General features: G+C 44.1%; 1 protein-coding gene and 1 non-coding gene across 2 annotated transcripts in view; one reads left to right on the top strand and one right to left on the bottom strand.

Moving 5' to 3' along the window:
• Positions 1 to 20,697, bottom strand: part of Mccc2 (methylcrotonyl-CoA carboxylase subunit 2) — a 69,221-nt gene that overhangs the window by 18,720 nt on the left and 29,804 nt on the right. Inside the window, exons 6-8 of the mRNA XM_038323534.1 lie at positions 18,819 to 18,931; positions 6,075 to 6,188; positions 2,317 to 2,381 (exon numbers count right to left, since the gene is read on the bottom strand). Of these exons, the coding sequence (XP_038179462.1) occupies positions 2,317 to 2,381; positions 6,075 to 6,188; positions 18,819 to 18,931 (292 nt within the window). The remainder of the gene's footprint in view (positions 1 to 2,316; positions 2,382 to 6,074; positions 6,189 to 18,818; positions 18,932 to 20,697) is intronic.
• Positions 1,825 to 1,926, top strand: LOC119810901. Its single transcript, XR_005284839.1, has one exon. It is a non-coding gene; the product is annotated as a U6 spliceosomal RNA (small nuclear RNA).

Raw genomic sequence — 20,697 nt, 5'->3', positions numbered from 1 at the left:
GCCAAACTTTAAAATGCAATGCTTTCCTATAAAAGATGCCTGAAATTTGCCCTAACAGGAAAGAGACATTTTGGATGAGACACTACATAAATCTTTGTTTAAAATTAATTTTTAATGATGACTAAGAAGGTATAAATGTGCATTTAAGATGACAGAGAACTCAAAGCAGTTTGTGACTAGCCTTGCATTTCTTTTTAAATTGAGACAGGCAATTAATCCTTCTTAGCCTCCTAAGTCCTGGGATTACAGGTGCACGCAGATTTAACATTGGTCTTGTGGATTTTATTTACTCATTATGATTAGCGTGCGTGTGTGTGGTGCGTGTGTGTGTCTGTCTGTGTGTGTGTGTGTGTGTGTGTGTGTGTACACAAAAGCACTCATGCCAAGGCCCAAAAGCAGAGGCCAGAAAACAATTTTAACTTTCGGGAGTCTGTTCTCCACTATAGTTCTAGGGCTCGAACTGAAGCTGTCAGGCTTGCAAGGCAAACTACCACTTGCTGAGCCATTAAAAAGTGATGCTAACAGATATTTGATGAGGAAGGTTCTATTCCAATCTCTATTTTACACACGAGCAGACAGGCCTCAAACAGGTTAATCACCTCGTTTAAGTCACAAGAGTAGTCAGAGAGACAAACAGAAGCTAAACTCCAGGGTCCATACCCTGAAACTCGAAAGACTGCCTACAGTTTCTCCCCTTTAGAACTGCCAAAATTTTACAGAAATTAATGATCCCCAAATACTACCTTTCTCTCTTTCTCCTGCCAACAAACAGAAATCCATTTTGTCATATGCCCCTAACTCACCCTTATTCTTCCTTCGGCCAGGTCTCTCCAGTTAGGAGCATCACCCAGCCAAGCAGATCACCAGCCAGTCTCATGCAGAGTCAGAAATTGGGCAGAGGCTCTGCAGCACTATCCTGAGCTCCGAGAGCCAAGTTCCCTTGAGCACTCGAATTTCTGCCCCAACTCAGGCAGCACAGGTCTCTAAACACTGCTGACAATGCCAGTTTCACCCTAGGATGTCTAAAGCCATCTTTCTCTTAACCTTCAGGTAAGACTGGATGCATGTCTGCACACTTACTTTGTAAATGTTTAATTTGTTGATTTCTCTTACCTGCTTAATTAAATGATACATTCTTGAGGGCAAGGACTAGTCTGAATTTTTTTTTTTCTGTATCACTAATAACAATACAATCAATCAACCCTCAACAAGGGCTGAGGGAGGGAGGAATGAGGGAAAAACAGAGATAAAGGCTCCTTAAGCTAGCCAACCGGTATGGCAGGAAAGAACCCATCTTTTCTCTTGCCCCAGATTCCTTCCACCATCTCAGGGCTCCTTGGGGTTATGAAGGCACAAAGCAGAGGAGTTCCTGTGCCGGATGGTCAGGTCTACCTGCCCTTTAGAAGCCAGAGCTAGACGACCTTTGTATGCACGCAGGGTAAGGTGAACTGTACAGTTTGAATTAAGTGCCACCTCTCTTCAGCTCCTTTACACAAGCTTCTGACCCCTCACAGCCAAAGGCCTGCTGAGCAGGCTCTCAAACACACCTAGCTTCTCAGGCCTACCAGAACGTTTGATTCCTCTTGCTCCGGTTTCAGATCTCCCCCCTCCTCCCCACTCCATTGTCTCAATGTCAGGGGATGAAATCATTTTCTGTCATCATCTTCATCATCTCCTCTCCTGCATCCTTTACAGGTCACCTACCAAGTCCTCCAGTCGCACCCGGAAAGTAAAACCATGCCTGGAATATAGCAGGCATCCAAGCAAGGTTTATGGAGTTGATGAGAAACTGCCTCTCAGGCTTCAGTGAAAAGCCGAGGTACTGTGCTTGCTTTGGCAACACGTATACTACAAATGGAACAATACAGAGGAGATTAGCATGGCCCCTGTGCTGACGCTGGGGCTGACAAGGTGGCTCAGAAGATAAGGGTGCCTGCTGCTGAGCCTGAGCCCTTGAATCAATTTCCAGAACCCACATGGCAGAGGGGGGAGACTTGACTCTCATGGGTTGTCCCCTGACTTCCATATGTACCCATGGCATGTACACAGCCACATACATGAGCGTATCCACATATGCAGGTGCACAAACACACACTAAGTTTTCCTTTCTTTCTTCCTTCCTTTCTTTCTTTCTTTCTTTCTTTCTTTCTTTCTTTCTTTCTTTCTTTCTTTCTTTCTTTCTTTCTGCAGAGTGGGAGCAAACTACGGCTTGATCTGGCAAGATAAGCACAAGGTAAAAAAAAAATAATGTAAAACTTCCTTTATACAAACAAAATGACCATTGATCCTGGAAGGGAAATACGGCTCCTGCCTTACCTGCAGTGAAGGTCAGCACCTCCAAGATCCTCAGCAGATACCTCCTCTCCAGTAGCTGCCTTCACCTACGAGGACAAAACCATGGTGAGACTGGTTCACTGAAGACATAAAATGCAGTACTAACAAGTAGATCGCCTAGCCTGACTTCACTGTATTCCTCCTTCCACAGAGCTGAAGATGACTGTACTTTCTCATTCCACCTCCAGGCAAAGTGGGAGAATATTATCCCAGTCTACAGATGGGAAATCTAAGCCCAGACTCACTAAGAGTTGCCCACAGCTCCTGGACAAACGATGCAGCCTGGCTGTTCACCCTGCTCTTCGTGATGCTACCCAATACACCTTAAAGCCTTGGAGTTGTGAGCACTTCCCTGACTGCCTGGGATCCCTTCTTTCAACCACCAGATGAGCTCTCATTGGCCTGCAGGAGTCCTCACAGTGAAGACACCCTAGGATATTAACCAAACAATGCTGGTGGTGGTGGTTGGAAAGAAAATGCCCCCCAAGGGGAGTGGCACTATTAGGAGATGCGGTTTTTGTTGCAGTAGGCAGAGCCTTGTGGGAGGAAGTGTGTCACTGTGGGGGCAGGCTTGGAGGTCTCCTGTGCTCAAGCTTTGCTCAGAGTGACACTCAGACCATTTCCTGTTGCCTGCAAAGTATAGCACTATCAGCTCCAGCACCATGTCTGCCTGCACGCTGCCAAGCTCCCCATAATGGTGATAATAACTCAAGCTCTGAACTGGAAGCAAGCCACCCAATTAAATATTTTCCTTTATAAGAGCTGCTGTGGTCACAATGTCTCATCACCGCAATAGAAACCCTAACTAAGACGCTGGCCTGTCCGTGGTAAGAATTCCACTTACATGTTGACATGCCACTCTACAATCTGTATTCCAGCCATCTGTACATGGTTCTCTTATCAGTGCTATACTATGGGTTCCTCAGGGGTGAGGCTGTGATTCGTTCATCTCCAAATACGCAATAACCAGGGCTATAAAATCCAGTTATTTTAAGGTGTTAAAAAAAAAATCGCTTGTAGAAGTTACTCAAATCTAAGGTTTAACAGGATGGAGCCAAAACAGAAAGAAAAATCAGGCAATAAATCAAGGATGACTTAATTACAGCCCAATTAACTACAACAAGAAAATTTAAAAAAAAAAAATCCCTTAGGACTAAATGCCAACCTCATCTAGTAGGAACTGTTTGCTGAGTCCTAGTTCACTGGGTTGACTAATCTGTTTCTTAAGATAGAAATAAAAAGACTTTATTAAAATAATGAGAATTAATCTAATATACAGCACAGTGATGGTTATTCCTCACTGTATCAAAACCTCTGCTTTAAATAAAATATCTTTCCACAGAGAGGCAATTAAAATTTTCACCTTCAATTATTCCACCCTCAGAAGTCAATTATTGGTTCTCTTTCCAAATTAAAAAAAAAATCAGTGCTAAACAGCTTTCACTCCAGACAATAGCTAATTATAAGAGGCGTCTGAATATTTAAAGTCATAAAGAAAGATAAACAACAGATATACTATATTTACTCTCAGGGATCTGACTAATTTCCGGGGGAGGGGGATATGGCTGTCATCAGTTAATATTTATTGAACACCCACAACATGTTTGATGCCCTGACAGGTGCGAAGATGACCAAAGTCAGAAGAATGAAAGGTAGCATTGTAGCAAACAAGAAGTTAGGGTGGGAAAGGAGCCAGGAGAACAAAAAGTCCCTCAAACCCCCATTTGCTTCAACCACAGTAAGCTACTTGAACTAACAGCACCTGAATCCCCTTCTTCAAAGCCTTTTCTCAACTGCCTACAAACAAGGGTCAGGACTGAATGCTCAGCTCTTCGGAGCTTCAGATTCTTCCTCCCTAAACACAGTCGTCTCTCATGGACCACTGACAGAGGTCTGATCTGGAGGACTTCGGGCTACCATGGCTGCTGGGTCAAGTTAAACCTGAATCCACGGGTCGACCTAGATGGATGCTTCTAAAACACCGGGTGTTATCCCAGCATTATGTGCCACGAATTCTCCCAACAGAAGTTTTCAAATGTCACTTGTACCTTTACTTGTGCAAGTTTGCACCCTCACAGTGCACAGGTAAAAATGGAGCACATTTTCTGCGTGCGAGCCGATGAGAACTTATCACAAACAACATGAGAACACTAGCATCCTAAACAGCACTCAAGAGTTGCCACAGTTAAAGCACAAGCTCCTTCTGGTCTACCTCATCTTCCATAATTACTAGAAATTGCATGGGAAATATTTACTTTGCATGAGCTCTTACTAGTAGCTAACACGCCTTGAGGTCCGCCATTTTAAACCATACCTTTCAGAGGTTTTTCTGGTAATCACAAAATTGTGCAGTCATCGTCATTCCAGAACATTCCATCACTCCCAGAGGAAACTCCCACTCAGCAGTGGCCATTCCCATTACTCTCCCTCCTAGATCCTGACAGCCACTATTCTACTTTCTTATCTCCATGAATTTGGCTCCCTTAAATATTCGCAAACAGTGAATCATATTTTTCTGTGCCTCACATGTTTCCCATCCATAATGTGAAGAACTTCATTCCTTCCTATGTTTGAATAATGTTTTATTGCCTCTGATCCTCCTGCCTCTACTTTCTAACTGTTAGGAATACATTGTGTGATATCCAGCTCAAAACACCTTCTAGAATAAGCTAGGCATTCCAAAATTCTCAAAAAGCCAAAAACATTTGTCCCACCATGTTTTTTTCTAATCTACATTTATTCTTTTTTTAAATATTTATTTATTATGTATACAATATTCTGTCTGTGCTTATGCCTACAGGCCAGAAGAGGGCACCAGACCCCATTACAGATGGTTGTGAGACACCATGTGGTTGCTGGGAATTGAACTCAGGACCTTTGGAAGAACAGGCAATGCTCTCAACCTCTGAGCCATCTCTCCAGCCCCTCTAATCTACATTTATTCTATCTTTTCCAAAATTTCATTATGTACATGGAGGAACACAAAAGCATATTTCCCAATATTTTACCCAAAATTAATACTACATATAACCTAAAGTGGTCAAATTCTTAAGACTCAAGACTCAACAAAGAGAATGGCTGGACCAGACATGGCACATACCTTTAATACTAGCAGAGACAGGAGGATCTCTGTGAGTTCAAGGCCTGATTGATCTACATAGTGAATTCTAGGCCAGCCAGAGCTAAACAGTGTGTCCCTGTCTCTCAAAAAAAAAGAAAAAGAAAAGAAAGAAAGAAAAAGGAAAGGAAGGAAGGGAGAGACAGGGAGACAGAGGAAGAGAGAGAGAAGGAAAGAAATGAGAAAGGAAGGAAGGAAGGAAGGAAGGAAGGAAGGAAGGAAGGAAGGCGGGAGGGAGGGAGGGAGGAAGGGAAGGAGAGAGGAGGGAGGCGAGGGGAAGTGAGGGAGGGAGGGATGGCAGGAGGAGGAGAGAGGAGAAAGAAAGAAAGAAAGAAAGAAAGAAAGAAAGAAAGAAAGAAAGAAAGAAAGAAAGGAGAAAAAGAGAAGGGTGGTTGCCAAGGCAGCAACAGAAAATTTAAAAAGTTCTAGGGCTGGATAATGGCAACATCTACATGATAATGCAAATATGTTTAATGCCATGGAAACAAATAATTAAGATTTATTAGACAGTAAATTTCTGTGATGCATTATACTTACCATATTTTTAAAGCTTATAATAGCTTATGTGTCTATATTTAACTCTAATGAATCAATAATCATTCAACCAAGGTAATATTCTTACCAAGGGGGGTCCCCCTAAGAAGATAGTACCCTGCTTCTGTACGATGATGTTTTCATCCGCCATTGCAGGCACATATGCACCTCCCGCTGTACAGGAGCCCATGACCACAGCTATCTGCAAGGGAGGCACAGACAAGCCATGAGGTGAGACTCCAACGGGAAACACACGGCATTGGCACAATGTCCCTACAAACACTGCAGTGCCTAGGTGATACTAAGAGCTGATCCCTGGACCTCACTTTAGAAACGGAGTCCTGAGATGATGGTTCTTATTGTGTAGCCTAGACTAGCCTAGGATTCATGATCCTCCCAACGCCTGAAGACAGAGCCTCTAGGTACACACCATCCTTGTGATTTCTTTTGTTGTTGTTTTAACTTATATGTATGTGTCTGTCTGTCTGTATCCAAAGTGTGTGAGCAGATACCCAGAGAGACGGGAAGAGAGCATCTGATCTGACCCCTAGGAACCGGACTTACAAGCTGTGAGAACCCTGGTACTGGTGCAAGGAGCTGGACTCAGGTTCTCTGGAAGAGCGGCAAGTGCTCTTAACCACTGAGCCATCTCTCCTGCCTCCTGGAATAGCGCCTTGACCTCTTGTACGAAACTATTTTGCAGAGCTTATGTTTTGCTCTTACAGAACATGTAGATGAAGAGTCTATCAGGACAACACTGGCCTGGTAAACTACTAGTCTGAGAAAAGAAACCTACCACACACTCACTTCACCAAAACTTCCTCAGACGGGAACTGATAATACTGCACCCTCTAAATAATCACTTTATATAAGTAAATATCTCTTGGGGGCGCTGAAATAACTCTTTGGATGAATGTTGTTAACATTTTGTGCTAGCACAAATATAATCTAAATACAAAACTAATGCTAACATTTGCATTGGAAAAGTTACTCCAATGGCTGAGTTGGCAAAGTGATCCCCGATAACCATGTAAAACAGCTGGGCACAGTCCGTATACCTATAATCCTAGCTGCTGGAGAGGCAGAGAAAGCTGGGTCTCTGGATTTCATGGCTCCCCTGGTCTAGTCAAATTGATATATTCAATGAAAGCAAAACACTTTGCCTCAAAAAAAAAAACATAAGGTGGAAGGATTAGGGAGATGGTCCTCTGTTGAAAGTGCTTGCTGCTCAACCTGAATTTGAATTCACAGTACCCATGTGAACAGCCAGGCATAGCTACAGATATGTATAACCCCAGCGTAGAGAAGTGGATCCCAAGAACTTGATGGCCAGAGAGTGTAGCTAAAATGGTGAGCTGTCAGCTTCCTAGCTAGTAAGTAAAAGATCCTGTCTCAAGACACACACACACACACACACACACACACACACACACACACACACACACAGTAAATAAAGAAGAAGAAATAAATAAGGTGGAGAATGACCTAATATTAACCTCTGGCCTCTACACATTCATGCACTGTTACGTACATGAGTGGACACACACACACCACATATAAACATCGGTAGCCATGTCAGGGGACCTGCACTCAGCAATGGAGCTGATGGAATACACCCACCAGATACAAAAGTTATGATGGCTCCATGCTGGAGAGCCAAAGCCCTGGATTGTTTCCAGAATGCCCCCTTGCGTCTGCTGTGCTCCCTCTGCTTGCTGCTGCCGTGTTCCTGCTGTGTTGGCATGGTGTGGTTACTATGTGCAAGGACCCCACTGAATCTAGTATAGTGTGATTGTTTCATAGGAAAATTCCACTCCACACTGGGCACCTTACAGATCATAATGAAGACGAGTTTTATAAGAACAATGATGCTTAGTTAGATCTGTGATTTAACCGGACTTTCTGGGTCAGCCTAAAAGATAAAGGTGGTTAAGACGGTAAAGATGACCAGGGGAATGGTTTAGGTTATTCTAAAAATTGCCGCAATAAAAGGTACAAAAAGGGCAAAATTAGGTAGAAGTCACCTTCCCCTGTGAGATCTGCAGAAGATGGAACATAAGAACAAGGAAGTCTCATGCATTATAGACCCATGAATTCTGCCTGTGGGAAACCAGGCCAGTGATCAAAGAAAGCAATTACGTCCCTGCACCCGAGGTTAGGCCTGAGTTCCTCGGTTATGTAATTTACAGAATTAATCACAGGCCCCGGTACGCACCTTGAAAAACAAAGTTGTACAAGGAAATTAAACGACCCTATTGTGTGTAAAGAAAATCAGGTGGTTAGCCAGACCACTTGTTTAAAGGTTTTGTAGAGCAGTTTCTCTGACCTGTTGAAAGCTGGCCTTCTAACGCACACAAGCACACACACACACACACACACACACACACAAGTAATAAATACAACTTTTAAAATCTAAAGAAGAAAGTTAATTATGCTGAAGCTGGGTGGTACTTACAAGGAGTTAACAATGTTTACATGTGAGTGTTCAAAAGCTTTCCATTTTAGAAAAAGCTTAAGAAAATCCTTGTTTGAAGATTAGCATGCCACAAAGAATAACAGAAGAGTTTAGCTAAATGCCCATCAAGAGTAAGTAAAATATTGCCAACGAAAAACAATATCATGAATTTTTTAAGGTACCACATGAAAACAGCTTGTGTTTCTAATCCAAATGTTCCATCAACTGGCCTTATATCCGCACAGACGCCGCTTCGGTGAACCGCACACCACACTAATATTAAGCTCAAAGGGCTGTACTGTGAGCTAACAATTTCCCAACTACGTGGCCATCACAAAAAGACTTTTTCCGTTTACTAAACGCTTTGTGTTTGTTATTAAACTGTCTTCAACATTTAACTGTTAATGTAATAAAGCAGTGGCTTTCCTTCTCGTTTGGTTTAACAATCACTCAGAAGTGTGCTTTCAAGACACCTACAGCTACAAAAATCCCTCCTCGTACACACAAGGCAACACTCATTGTATACAAGTTTACAAGAGCAAACAGACCCCTACAGTGGCCTACCAGGTCTGAAGGATAAATGAATCATGGATAGATTCATTGTTAATATCTAAATGCCTTCCTTTACAATGAGGCAAAATAATAATAAAATAAGATACCAATGCCCTAAATCTGTGTGGTACACCTGAGTGTTTAACTATCTCTGCACTTTATGAATATCTGAAAAATTTTGGACTTTTGTAAAGTTCAATGTGTGGGTCATGACCCCTTTGGAGTTGAACAACCCTTCCACAGGGATCACCTAAGATCATGGGAAAACACAGATATTTACATCATAATTCATAACAGTAGCAAAATTACAGTTATGAAGTAGCAACGACAATAATTTTATGATTGGGGTCAGCACTGCTTGAGGTATTAAAGGGTCGCAGCAGCAGGAAGGTAGAGAACCATTCTTCTAAGTGAACAGAAGACACTTTTACCTCAGAACCCTGTACTCTCCGTGACAACACTGGTTCAGCTCAAACTATCTGTCTGCTCCAGACGGAAAAGACTCAAGGAACTTAAAGCAGAGTTGCGGTGATGTAAGATTCAAAAAGAGAACAGTTTTCAAAAATAGGACCTAAAAAAACCCAACAGGCAGAGTGGAGTTCCAGGAAAACAACTAGAGAGCAGAGCAGAGGAAAGAATAGCAACCGTCAGCAGGGGCTGGATCTGAGGGTGAGGGTGGGGGCGGGAGGAGGGTGTGGGGGGAGACATCTGCTATGGAAGGAGTGTTTGCGTCCCCTCCTAAATTCACGGTAAAGCCTTAATCCCCAGTGGGATCTGGAGGGGGAAGCCTCAGAGAGGCAGCTGAGGTTAGACGGTCATGAGGGTGGAGCCCACGATGTCATCAAGGTCCCTATAAATAGAGACACACAAATCTCTATGTCCGTCAAGTGAGGACAAAGCCAGGAGGAGGCCCTTACCAAGACCTGAACCCAAAGCAACCATGCACTCAGATCTGTGGGCCCCCCCCAGCCTCTAGAGTCCTTAGAAAGAAATGCTCACACTACCCAGTCTATCCTAATTGCTACCACCACCAACCTAGTGGAAGGGTAGGTGAGGAGAGCTACCGGGGGAGCATAGCTATGGAGACAGGAGAGGACTCACAGGTAAATGAGTAACTGACCAAGTATTAGCACCTGAGCTCAGAGACTTCCGCCATATTGTTTGGGGCATTGCAGGTGCATCTTCTCCACAGTTCCTCTGCAACCAAGGAAATCAACAGTGCACCCTCCCGACACCAGCTAGCCCATGCTCAGGGAAAGGCAGGTGGACGTGGTAAACTTCGAATTAGTAACCCACTGCCCCTGGTGTCCCCATCCGATGCCATCCCTATGAGTACGGCAGACTGAAACCGCTCCTTGTAACCCTCTCACTTGTGGTCCCTCTCTGGTTGTCTCCCTTTCTTGCTCTGATGGAGCCAAGTAGCAAGCTGTGAAATGCTCTGGGATTTCACGTGGCATGGGACGAAGGAAGGCCCTCCAGCCAAAAGCCAAGATGAACTGAGGGAATCCTGGAAAGAACCAATTCAGTCAACAACCACATGAGGGCGCCAGGAAGTGGGTCCTCACATCAAACTCTCGGGCCCCTGTACCTGTGAGACCCCGAGTTAGGCCTAGACTCTCACCCCCAGAACGAGATAATAAACATGCATTGTTCTACACTGCCAAGTTTGCAGATAGTATGTTCTAGAGCAATAGATAAACCATTTACCTCTGTCGAGGCATGTGGCTCTGTGGTAGTGACTTGTAAGTCTACTATGAGAGAGACTCTAGTTTCAATCCCCAGCACTGAAAACAAACAAACAACAATAACAGCAACAGCAACAACAAAAATCCTCTGTCTCAAGTAAATACAACTGAGGCACAACTGACTTCAGTAGTGTAGCTGAGTGTTGAATAACAGCATGGATAAATTACGGAAAATGCAAAGTTAGAAAATTTCATCATAGGGCAAATAGCAAAGAGTAGAATTCCATAAACAGAAGGCTGAGCCATCTGTAACACAACCTCAGGACCACCTTCATCCGTGCAGCTTACCATTAACTAGAACGGCATAATACCATTCCACTCTTCAAAGACTCCATCCATCTCTAAACTATTCATCTACGCTAGACATGGAGGATGAAGGCCAAGTAGAATTCTGCTCTGCCCCAGAGAGTGACGCAGCCATCACAGTAAATGAAGGAGATGAAGTTACAGACGATGTTCACAACAGACCAACCCACAGAGGCAAAGGAGATCCGTGGTTGGGAGGACTGGGCAGGAACAGAGAGTGACTGCTAATGAGAAGATACAGATATAAGAAGCTTGATCCAGTTCAGTGATACCCAAAACACAACTAAAGTTTCACAGTTAATGGATGAGTTGTATTTTCACAATGCTGCTACATAATTTAAAAACACGGGGTGGGAGGGGTGTCAGACACCCACTTCTGGCCTCCGAGAGCACTAGGTACATACACAGCACACAGACAGACATTCAGGCAAAACACTCACACACATAAAATAAATAATTAGGTAAATAAATAAATAAAAACTTTAAAAGCACAAAAACCCCTGCAAGAGGTGTAGTTACTATGCCCATAGGAATCAAAATTCTCAAATGTTTCATCAATAACAAAGAAAGCCTTTCTAGTCACAAGTATTTTTGATTTACTCTAAAGAGATATTTATTTATTGAGATGGGCTCTTACTACGCAGCCCTGGCTGGATAAAAATTTAATATATAGACCAGGCTAGTCTCAAACTCATGGACTTCCCACCTGCCTCTGCCTTTGAATCAAAGGCTGAGATTAAAGGTGTGAACCACCCATTCATTTATTTTTATTTATGTGTATATGTGTGCCGGTGTGAGTTTTATGTGCACCGTGTGTATGCAAGAGTCTGAAGAGACCAGGAAAGGGGACTAGAGCCCCTGGAACAGATGTTACCGGTGTTGAGAGATGGCTGACCCATCTTTCCAGCCACCTAATCACAAGTACTTAAATAAATAAGATTTTAATGCTATGCGAGCAGACAGACGCTAATAATAGCAATAAAGATGAAAAGAGCTCAACACAGATAAGTCATCAGCTAAACCAGTCAGCACCACACAGTCTCATCTCACCATTCAATTCTGAGTTGTCACCCACAACAGGACACAGGGAGGGCACGTACAGAAGCATCCTGCCACCCCATCTTCTGCTCACAGGACCCAGGGATCCCGGAGTGCAATGGCACTGACAAGTGCTCCCGGCCCAAAGTGTGCCCCTGTGCAAATCCTATGCAAGGCCACTCTGGGATCCAAAGTGTCGGAACTGCAGAGAAAATTCTGCTCCGCTCTCCACTGAGAACTAAAATGTCATCAAATGCATGGCTACACCATGAGGAGTAGACTTGGCTTGGGTTGTAAGCACATCCTCAGTACTGTGCCGAAAGGGACATGGAGGATAAAGATGAACTCCACGAACTCCGAGAGGCACCAATCCCCCCACCACCGGAGAGGGAATCTGCTGTGTGGTAGAGATAAAGGAGCGAAGGAAGCCAAGCATGCTTCTATGACTTATGAGTAAGAAAGGAGGAGGAGGCCACGGATGACCCACGCGTGACACATAACCCACTGAAACGACTACTGTTGTCTCTTCCACAGCATGGTTTCTGTGTAACAGAAATAAGGTGCTGCAAACCACAGACAACCACATGGGACTCAGCAGACAAATCCATTACCCTCCAGGTCTTGCCCGGGCCAACAGAAACTGGTTCTCATTATAGCAAAATGAATTACAAACATAGACCAACAAGCCATTCAGTAGAAAGGGGAAGGGCTGCCAGCGAGGTCTTATGCCTCATTCTGAAAAATGGTATGAACTCTGGACCTCCTGTCCCCCACGTCCACCCACACCTACACCCATACACACCACACACACCGCAGAGCGGGAGACCATTTTCCACTTCAGCACATTCTAAGATAAACGCAATAGAGACCAGGACAAATGCAACAGAGACCGGGATAGTGCAACAGAGACCAGGATAATGCAACAGAGACCGGGATAGTGCAACAGAGACCGGGATAAATGCAACAGAGACCGGGATAATGCAACAGAGACCGGGATAATGCAACAGAGACCGGGATAATGCAACAGAGACCGGGATAATGCAACAGAGACCGGGATAATGCAACAGAGACCGGGATAATGCAACAGAGACCGGGATAATGCAACAGAGACCGGGATAATGCAACAGAGAAGGGAAAAGTCCTAGGGCTGAATAGAAAAACCACTTAAAATGTGTTTCCTTTCCAGCCTCGCATCTTGCTTCCTTTTTCAAAGTAATTGTGAAAAGCAGACACCGTCTGTATCGTATTGGTCCTGTCTTTACGTGGAGAACCTCCATTAGAAATAAAAGTCACAAGGTGCATCCCAGCTGAATGACTGGCCAGAAGTCCACATCACTGTCACCCACATTGCTGGACCAACACTGTTAACTCTGAGGTATTCAGGCTCACCTGTACCAACAGGGCTGAAGGGCACACAGAATGCAGGAAGTCCATCTTACCCAGAATGCCTCCTCCTCGATCTTTTCACCAGAGAGCCTGATGTCACCAGATACATCGCTTTCATCTCTCCCAGCCTCTACTCATCTTTATTGAAATCCATTTTAAAAACAATGACATCAGCTCATTTAACCCACTCAAGATGATCATAGATGCTTGAAACAAAGGCAGTCAATGAGGTCAACTTCAAAAATAATGATACACAATCCCAGAGAACCTAGACAACAAAGAGGACCCTAAGAGAGATATACATGGATCTAATCTACATGGGAAGTAGAAAAAGGCAAGATCTCCTGAGTAAATTGGGAGTGTGGGGATCATGGGAGAGAGCAGAAGGAGAGGGGGGAGGGATGGAGGGGAGCACATAGAAATATATAGCTCAATAAAAACTTAAAAAAATACTGAGCTAAGTCAAGGAGAACAGAAGGTGGAGGGAAGATACAAGAGGGACCGCTGGTAATCATCTAAACACCTTCGAAATTTAGAGCAAATGGGGGGGGGGGATGGGACAGCCGAGAAAGTGCACTTTCACACAGCTAATAAATAAAGCCTATTTCAACAGAGACTAGCTTCTAGTCAAAGCAAAAACACCTTGCCAGCTGCTGAGGCACTTGGGAGAAAGGAGAGGCTTTCAAAGAGCAAGCTGCGGCAGGGGGCTATGGCTGGCAACGAAAGGTAGCAGGGGAGTGAGGCTGAAGATCATGAACCCCATACATGAGAAAAAGAAAGCAGACTGCACGGGCCAGCAGGGGCCAGCCTGAGTGTGTACAAGGCTGCAGGGAGGCCTCAGACAGGAGCTCAGAAAGGTTGGACCCCGATCTCTGAGGTCTTTAAAGACAGTAGATGAGGGATCCCCTGGCCCACCATGCGATAAGGAAACAAGAGTCTATGAAGGTGAGGGCCTATTGCACCCTGTCAGTGTGTGGGCATTTGCCTTAACAGTTACAGGAGACCACTATAACATGTCTCATCTCAGGGAAATGTGTGAAGACATAAAAATTCATCTACTAGTCCTTTAATCACAAAGAACCAACAATAAAGTATGAGAAATCAGCCAGGACCTGTCTAGAAAGAGTTAAGAATAGCCGTGGAAGGTCAAAGAATGAAAAAGATAAATATTTTGACCTAAAAAGGCCTCTTTCCTTTCAAAGCAAAGTTCAAATGAAAGGTCTAGATATCTGTCAACATCACTTTTGCTTCTGAAAATATACAGGAAATTACAAAGATAAGACTGTAAGAGATACATTCTTAGAGCTAAGTGGAGAAATAGATGGGCAATGGGCAAGGTTAATGACGTTAAGTAAAATGCAATCTTGGGGTAGAAAAGAGGAGTGAGGTGACTATTGATCATTGTCAAAATGCATAAGCAACATAGCCAGAGTTATATCTTAGTATGTTCTGTGCTGTTCAAACACAATACCCGAGATTGGAAATTGTACACAGAAAAAAAAATGGCTTATTTGAGTCAAAGTTTCAGAGGGTGAAAGATCAGGCACCCCCTTTTACAATCTTTATTTATTTTATGTGCATTGGTCTTTTGCCTGTATAAATGTCTGTGTGAGGGTGTTGGATCCCCTGGAACTGGAGTTACAGACAGTTGTGAGCTGCCATGTGGGTGCTGGGAACTGAACCCAGGTCCTCTGGAAGAGCAGTCAGTGCTCTTAACTTCTGAGCCATCTCTCCAGCACCTGGTGAGGATTGTCTAACTGCATCACAGTATGTCAGGTGGCATCATGGCAGAAACATGTGACAGGAAGAAAGGTCATATGACAAGCTAGGACACAAGAGACCAGAGGGATCCACACTCGAACTTTAATAATATAAAATATAAAACTCCTTCTTGAAGGAATCGACCCTTTTGGGGGCAGCGCTCCACGGCCGACCCCACTCCAGCACTGTCACTTCGAAGACTAGGCTTCCAGAAAAATCCTTCAGTGGACAAGCCATATCCAAGGCATAGCATTGCAGATGGCTGACTTACATAATACATGATTAAAGATGCTTTTAATCACTCTAATTTTAAATGAGAAAATATAAGGGGCTGGGGATGTGGTTCAGTTGTACGGCCTGAGGATGTGGGTTTGTTCCTTACTACTGGGAAAGGTGGGATGGAAAGAGATGGGGAGAGAAAATAAAATCAGTTAATGTGTTAGCATTTGCTTTAACAGTTACAGAAAGACCATCTTTTAATAAATATTAACATGTCCTCAGGGAAATTTGTGAAGATATAAAAATTCATATGATGACAGGCAGTGGTGGCACACGCCTTTAATCTCAACACTCGGGAGGCAGAGGCAGGAGGATCTCTGTGAGTGCGAGGCCAGCCTGGTCTACAAGAACTAGTTCCAGGACAGGCTCCAAAGCTACAGAGAAACCCTACCTCAACTGCCCCCGCTCAAAAAAACCAAAAAAAAAAAACAAACAAAACAAAAAATTCATCTGTTATTGCTCTAATCACAAAGAACCAACAATAAAGTACAAGAAAACAGCCAGGACCTGTCTAGAAAGAAGAGTTAAGAATAGTTGTGGAAATTCAAAGAATGAAAAAGGTAAATATTTTAAACCTAAAAAAGTTTAAGTAAGCAAAGACTCAAGGCTGACACCAAAGAACCAATCCCACAACAGGAAAGGAAGATCAGAACCTGAGAAATGGCTCCATGGTAAGAACACACGCTGCTCTTGAGGAGAGCCTGTGTTTGGTTCCTGGCACTCAGATGGCAGCCCATAGCCACCTGTAACACTAGTTCCTAGAGATTCTACACCTTTCTATAACCTCCACAGGCACCAGACGCACAGGTGGTACACACAGACACATGCAGGCACACACACACACACACCACACACACACCATAGCACCAAGCAGACAAGCAGGAAATGGTAACATGCTCAGGTCTGGCTGAGCCAAGAGAGCCCAGAAAACTATTTGGCCTGCTCTCTCATAGAGTTGTTGACAACTTCTGTCATTAGATGAAGGAGGGTGTTCTTCCCACACCAAGTAATCCACCACCTGGATACCAGCTGAGTGTCCCCTTATCCAATTCAGTTTTGACACTATCTGGAGAGAGCACCAGGCCCTGCCAGACTGCCCCCACTTCAAATGCCAAGCACAGGCAGAAGTACCAGCTTCAGGCTGCCCAGCCATAACCTGGAGCTCTCACCACCCGCCTCTCCTTGCATTTAGTATGCTAGAATGGCTCACAGAACTCAAGCAAATGCTTCCCTTCTATCTGCTGGTTAATTAATAAAGGCCCCAGAAAACAGCTTAGGGATGGTACACAGACAGGGCCTGGGAGAGCTCTGAGTGCAGGAGCGTCTGTCTCTATGGAGCTGAGATCTGCTGCCCTCCCAGGACTCTTGAAAGCCCCTTAGCGCTTTGCAGGAGGGATTTGTATGGCGGCTTCATCACGCAAGCATGAGGGATCATTTTTATTCCCAGCCCCTCTCCTCCAGAAGGTCAGGGGCAGGCGGTGCTGGATGTGCCAAGCTTGTCATCATGGCTTGGTCTTTCTGGTTGCCAACCTCTATCAGGAGTCACCTCATTAGAAGAAAGGATGTTCCAATTGCCCGGGAAAGTTGAAAGGATTTAGCAGCTTTGCACCAGGAATCAAAGACCAAATGTTAAAATAAAGGATGTTCCTGGCATCCTTATCTACCAAGGTCTTAGGAGTTGTGTCTTAGGAACAGGATAGAGACCAAACATGGGAACCCAGGCTTTTCCTAACCAGGAACCAGGGGCAGAAACCACACACACATTTCTGTTTCACACTGAGGCATTAGCAGAAAACCTACAGAGACAGCAGAACCCTGAGGCTTGGAGACAGAAATGTGGACCAGAGACAAGCAATGACTTGAAACTTTATTCAATTACTGAGTTCAGGTTCTTGGTGGGATCGGGAGGAGAGAATAAGAGGAGGAGGAACAAGGGAACTCAGTGTAAGTCTGAAAAATTTGGGGAAAGAAACAAGAGGTGACTCAAAAGGAGCTACACAGTGAGAGGCCTCTGGGGTAAGAAAGCTTAGTGGGGCTGGGCGGTGGTGGCGCACGCCTTTAATCCCAGCACTCGGGAGGCAGAGGCAGGCGGATCTCTGAGTTCAAGGCCAGCCTGGTCTACAAGAGCTAGTTCCAGGACAGGCTCTAGAAACTACAGGGAAACCCTGTCTCGAAAAAAAAAAAAAAAAAAAAAAAAAAAGCTTAGCGGGGAGTGGGGCCAGGAATGAGACCCCGGGTCTCTGGCCACCCTTAAGAAGGCTGTGCGCGCTGAAGTCAGAGGATATCGTGAGCAGTTCGCTGGCTGCCGTCTCTGGCTGCTTGTGTCTCTACAGGACACTTACCACTGATTTCAGGCCCATCTAGGGAGTCTAGAAGCAACCCAGCTCACCTCACAGTCCACAGGGCAGTTACATCTAACAAGACCTTTATCATGGCTTTCTATTCACACCCTCCGAAGATGTCAAGGAGATGAAATATTTCAGATTTATAACTTAGGTCCCCACAATCCTCTTGATTGACCGCGTCTTCCCCCTTCCTTCCTCAGTGACCACACTGTTCACAGCTGAGTATGCTGTTCTCCAAGCACGCTTACACACAAGCACGACACAATAAGGTTTCAAGCACCCAACTGTCACACCCGTGGGCGCTGGCTCTACATCTGCCTAACTGCTTGTTCTCAACACAGCTTTGGGGTTTATTTATTGACGCATGCATTCTAGTTCATCGGTTTGAACAGCCAAACACCATTATGCATCTTCTAATGATATCCATCAGTTCATTATGCTTTGCTCTAATAAGCAATGTCAGTATAAACTTATCTCTGTGCAGCTCTTTACCCGTAAATTATAGTTTCCTCTGCACTAATAGATTAGTCCTTCAAAGATTTTCTTTTCAAACCTGTTTTCCTTCGGCAACGAACATTCATTCTAATCCAGGAACATGCCTGCCATTAGTAAAAGGTCACACTGAAGACAGGTTACAAAACTTTCTTATATTAGATATTCAATTCTGGTTTTTATTATGTCTATTTATTCTGTGTGCGGCAAGGGGTAAGGTTCCACCCTGTGCATGTGCAGGTCAGAGATGAAGCCTCGAGAGAGTCTGTTCTCCCTTCTACCTGCAGATCTCAGAGCTGGGACTCAAGTCACCGGCTTGGTGGCAGGAGTATTTACTTCTCTGAGTCATCTCAACAGACTAAATTCTGCTTTATTTTTAATTCATTCGGATTTTAGGATAGAAATGACATTTGGAGTTTTTTTTTTTTTCTAAACAGACAAACAAAAGCCATATTTGGCTAATGAGAAATTACCTGTGTGATATTTTTAGAAGACATAACTGCTTGATTATAGAATATGCGGCCAAAGTGGTCTCGATCTGGAAAGGTGTCTGCTTGCCGAGGTAAGTTGGCCCCTCCTGAGTCAACTGTATGAGGAAAAGGAGAGAAATGAGCACAGCTCAGCAAATGGCCACAGTTAATGAGATCCATTAGGGTCTAAGATAACTAGGCCTTAATCTCAGTCACAAAAGCTCCCCTCCGCCCCCCGCCAGTGTGTAGAATCTAGAGTCTCAGACCCCCGAACACAACCAAAGCTTTCCTCCCAACACATTAGGCTTTCCAACCTTCTGTCAAAACTCCACATAAACTTCTCAAGACACTGTCCCTTTAAGAGCAGCCAAAGACCCAGAAACACCACGAATTCGCCAGCAGATCTGAAGCTGCATCTTCCTAGACCTGTACAAGAACCACTAAAGGACTAATGGGTAATTTGGATGTTGCTTTCTTGTACTAGCTCTCGTTTTTATTTTTTTTTTCTTTAAGTGGTTTGGCTGTACGGCTCATGCTGTGATCCTCCTGCCTCGGCTTCCTAAGCATTAAGATTTAATACAAGCTGACAAAACGGGCACAGTGCCTGCCAGCACTCAGGATGACCGAGCGTGTGAAGCCAGCGTGGGCTACACAGCACTCAGGATGACCGAGCGTGTGAAGCCAGCGTGGGCTACACAGCACTCAGGATGACCGAGCGTGTGAAGCCAGCGTGGGCTACACAGCACTCAGGATGACCGACCGAGCGTGTGAAGCCAGCGTGGGCTACACAGGGAGGTTTTTTTTTTTAATTTTTAAAATTTTTTTTTATAATTTCATTTTTTAAAATTATTTATTTAGCCTGCATGCCTGCACACACACACACACACCAGAAGAGGGCACTAGATCTCATTATAGATGGTTATGAGCCACCATGTGGTTGCTGGGAACTGAACTCAGGACCTCTGTAAGAGCAGCCAGTGCTCCTAACCTCTGAGCCATCTCTCCAGCCCCACAGGGAGATTTTTGTCTGAAAACAGAGCTCCTTATTGATAGGGGTGTGATGATAAGATCAAACGTGTTTCCTGGCCATTCTAAACACCTCAAACTTCCTTAGCTATGAAATGAACAATACTAGCCATTTCATGGAGTTATGAGGACATGAAATTATGAATATGTTAAAAAGAAAAATAAAAGCTAGGTGTGGCGGTGCACATCTTTATAATCCTAGCACTCGGGAAGGTGGAGGAGCACTCTGAGCTCCAAGTTAGCCAAGGCTACATAGACCATGTCTCAAAAAGAGAGAGAAAGAATTAGAAACCAATCCTACACCTACTATTATTGCCTACAACCACTGTCTTTTATTATTTAATATTCTGTATCCTGTCTGCCATTAAAGACAACCTCTCTGAAAAGAGACAACGTCAATATTCTTTAGTATAGCTGCCCCTCTAGAGTCCAGCAGGAGCCTTCAGGCAGTTTGGCTGCATTTGCTGTTTTCTATGTGCAAAGACGTTCACACTGAGTCAACCAAGCAAATGCACTTTTCCAGAAAAAGAAAAAAAAATCTCTATTACAACCTGTTCCAATGTTTACAAATGAATAACACAGGTGAGCGTTTTGGCAAACTACACCGCTATCCAGAAGCTGCCAGTTCTAAATTGCTTTGCTTTAAGATTCTGTTCAAAATAGCCTTTAATGCAAATGTAGTTTACTTTCAAACGAAGACTGGCTTTCTTTGGAAATCAACTGTATCTTAAACTACAACCTATTCAAATTATGTAATATTCAAGGACTTAATACAGCGCCTGACTCTCAAGAGATCCATAAATATTAGCTATTTTTTTTAATAGTTTGAGTAATTATAGTTAACAGAAAAATAAGA

Source organism: Arvicola amphibius, chromosome 3, assembly GCF_903992535.2.
Source record: "Arvicola amphibius chromosome 3, mArvAmp1.2, whole genome shotgun sequence".
In the NCBI taxonomy this organism is placed as follows: Eukaryota; Metazoa; Chordata; class Mammalia; order Rodentia; family Cricetidae; genus Arvicola; species Arvicola amphibius.
Note: the sequence above shows the minus strand (reverse complement) of the source record. Positions and strands in the feature narration are given on the sequence as shown.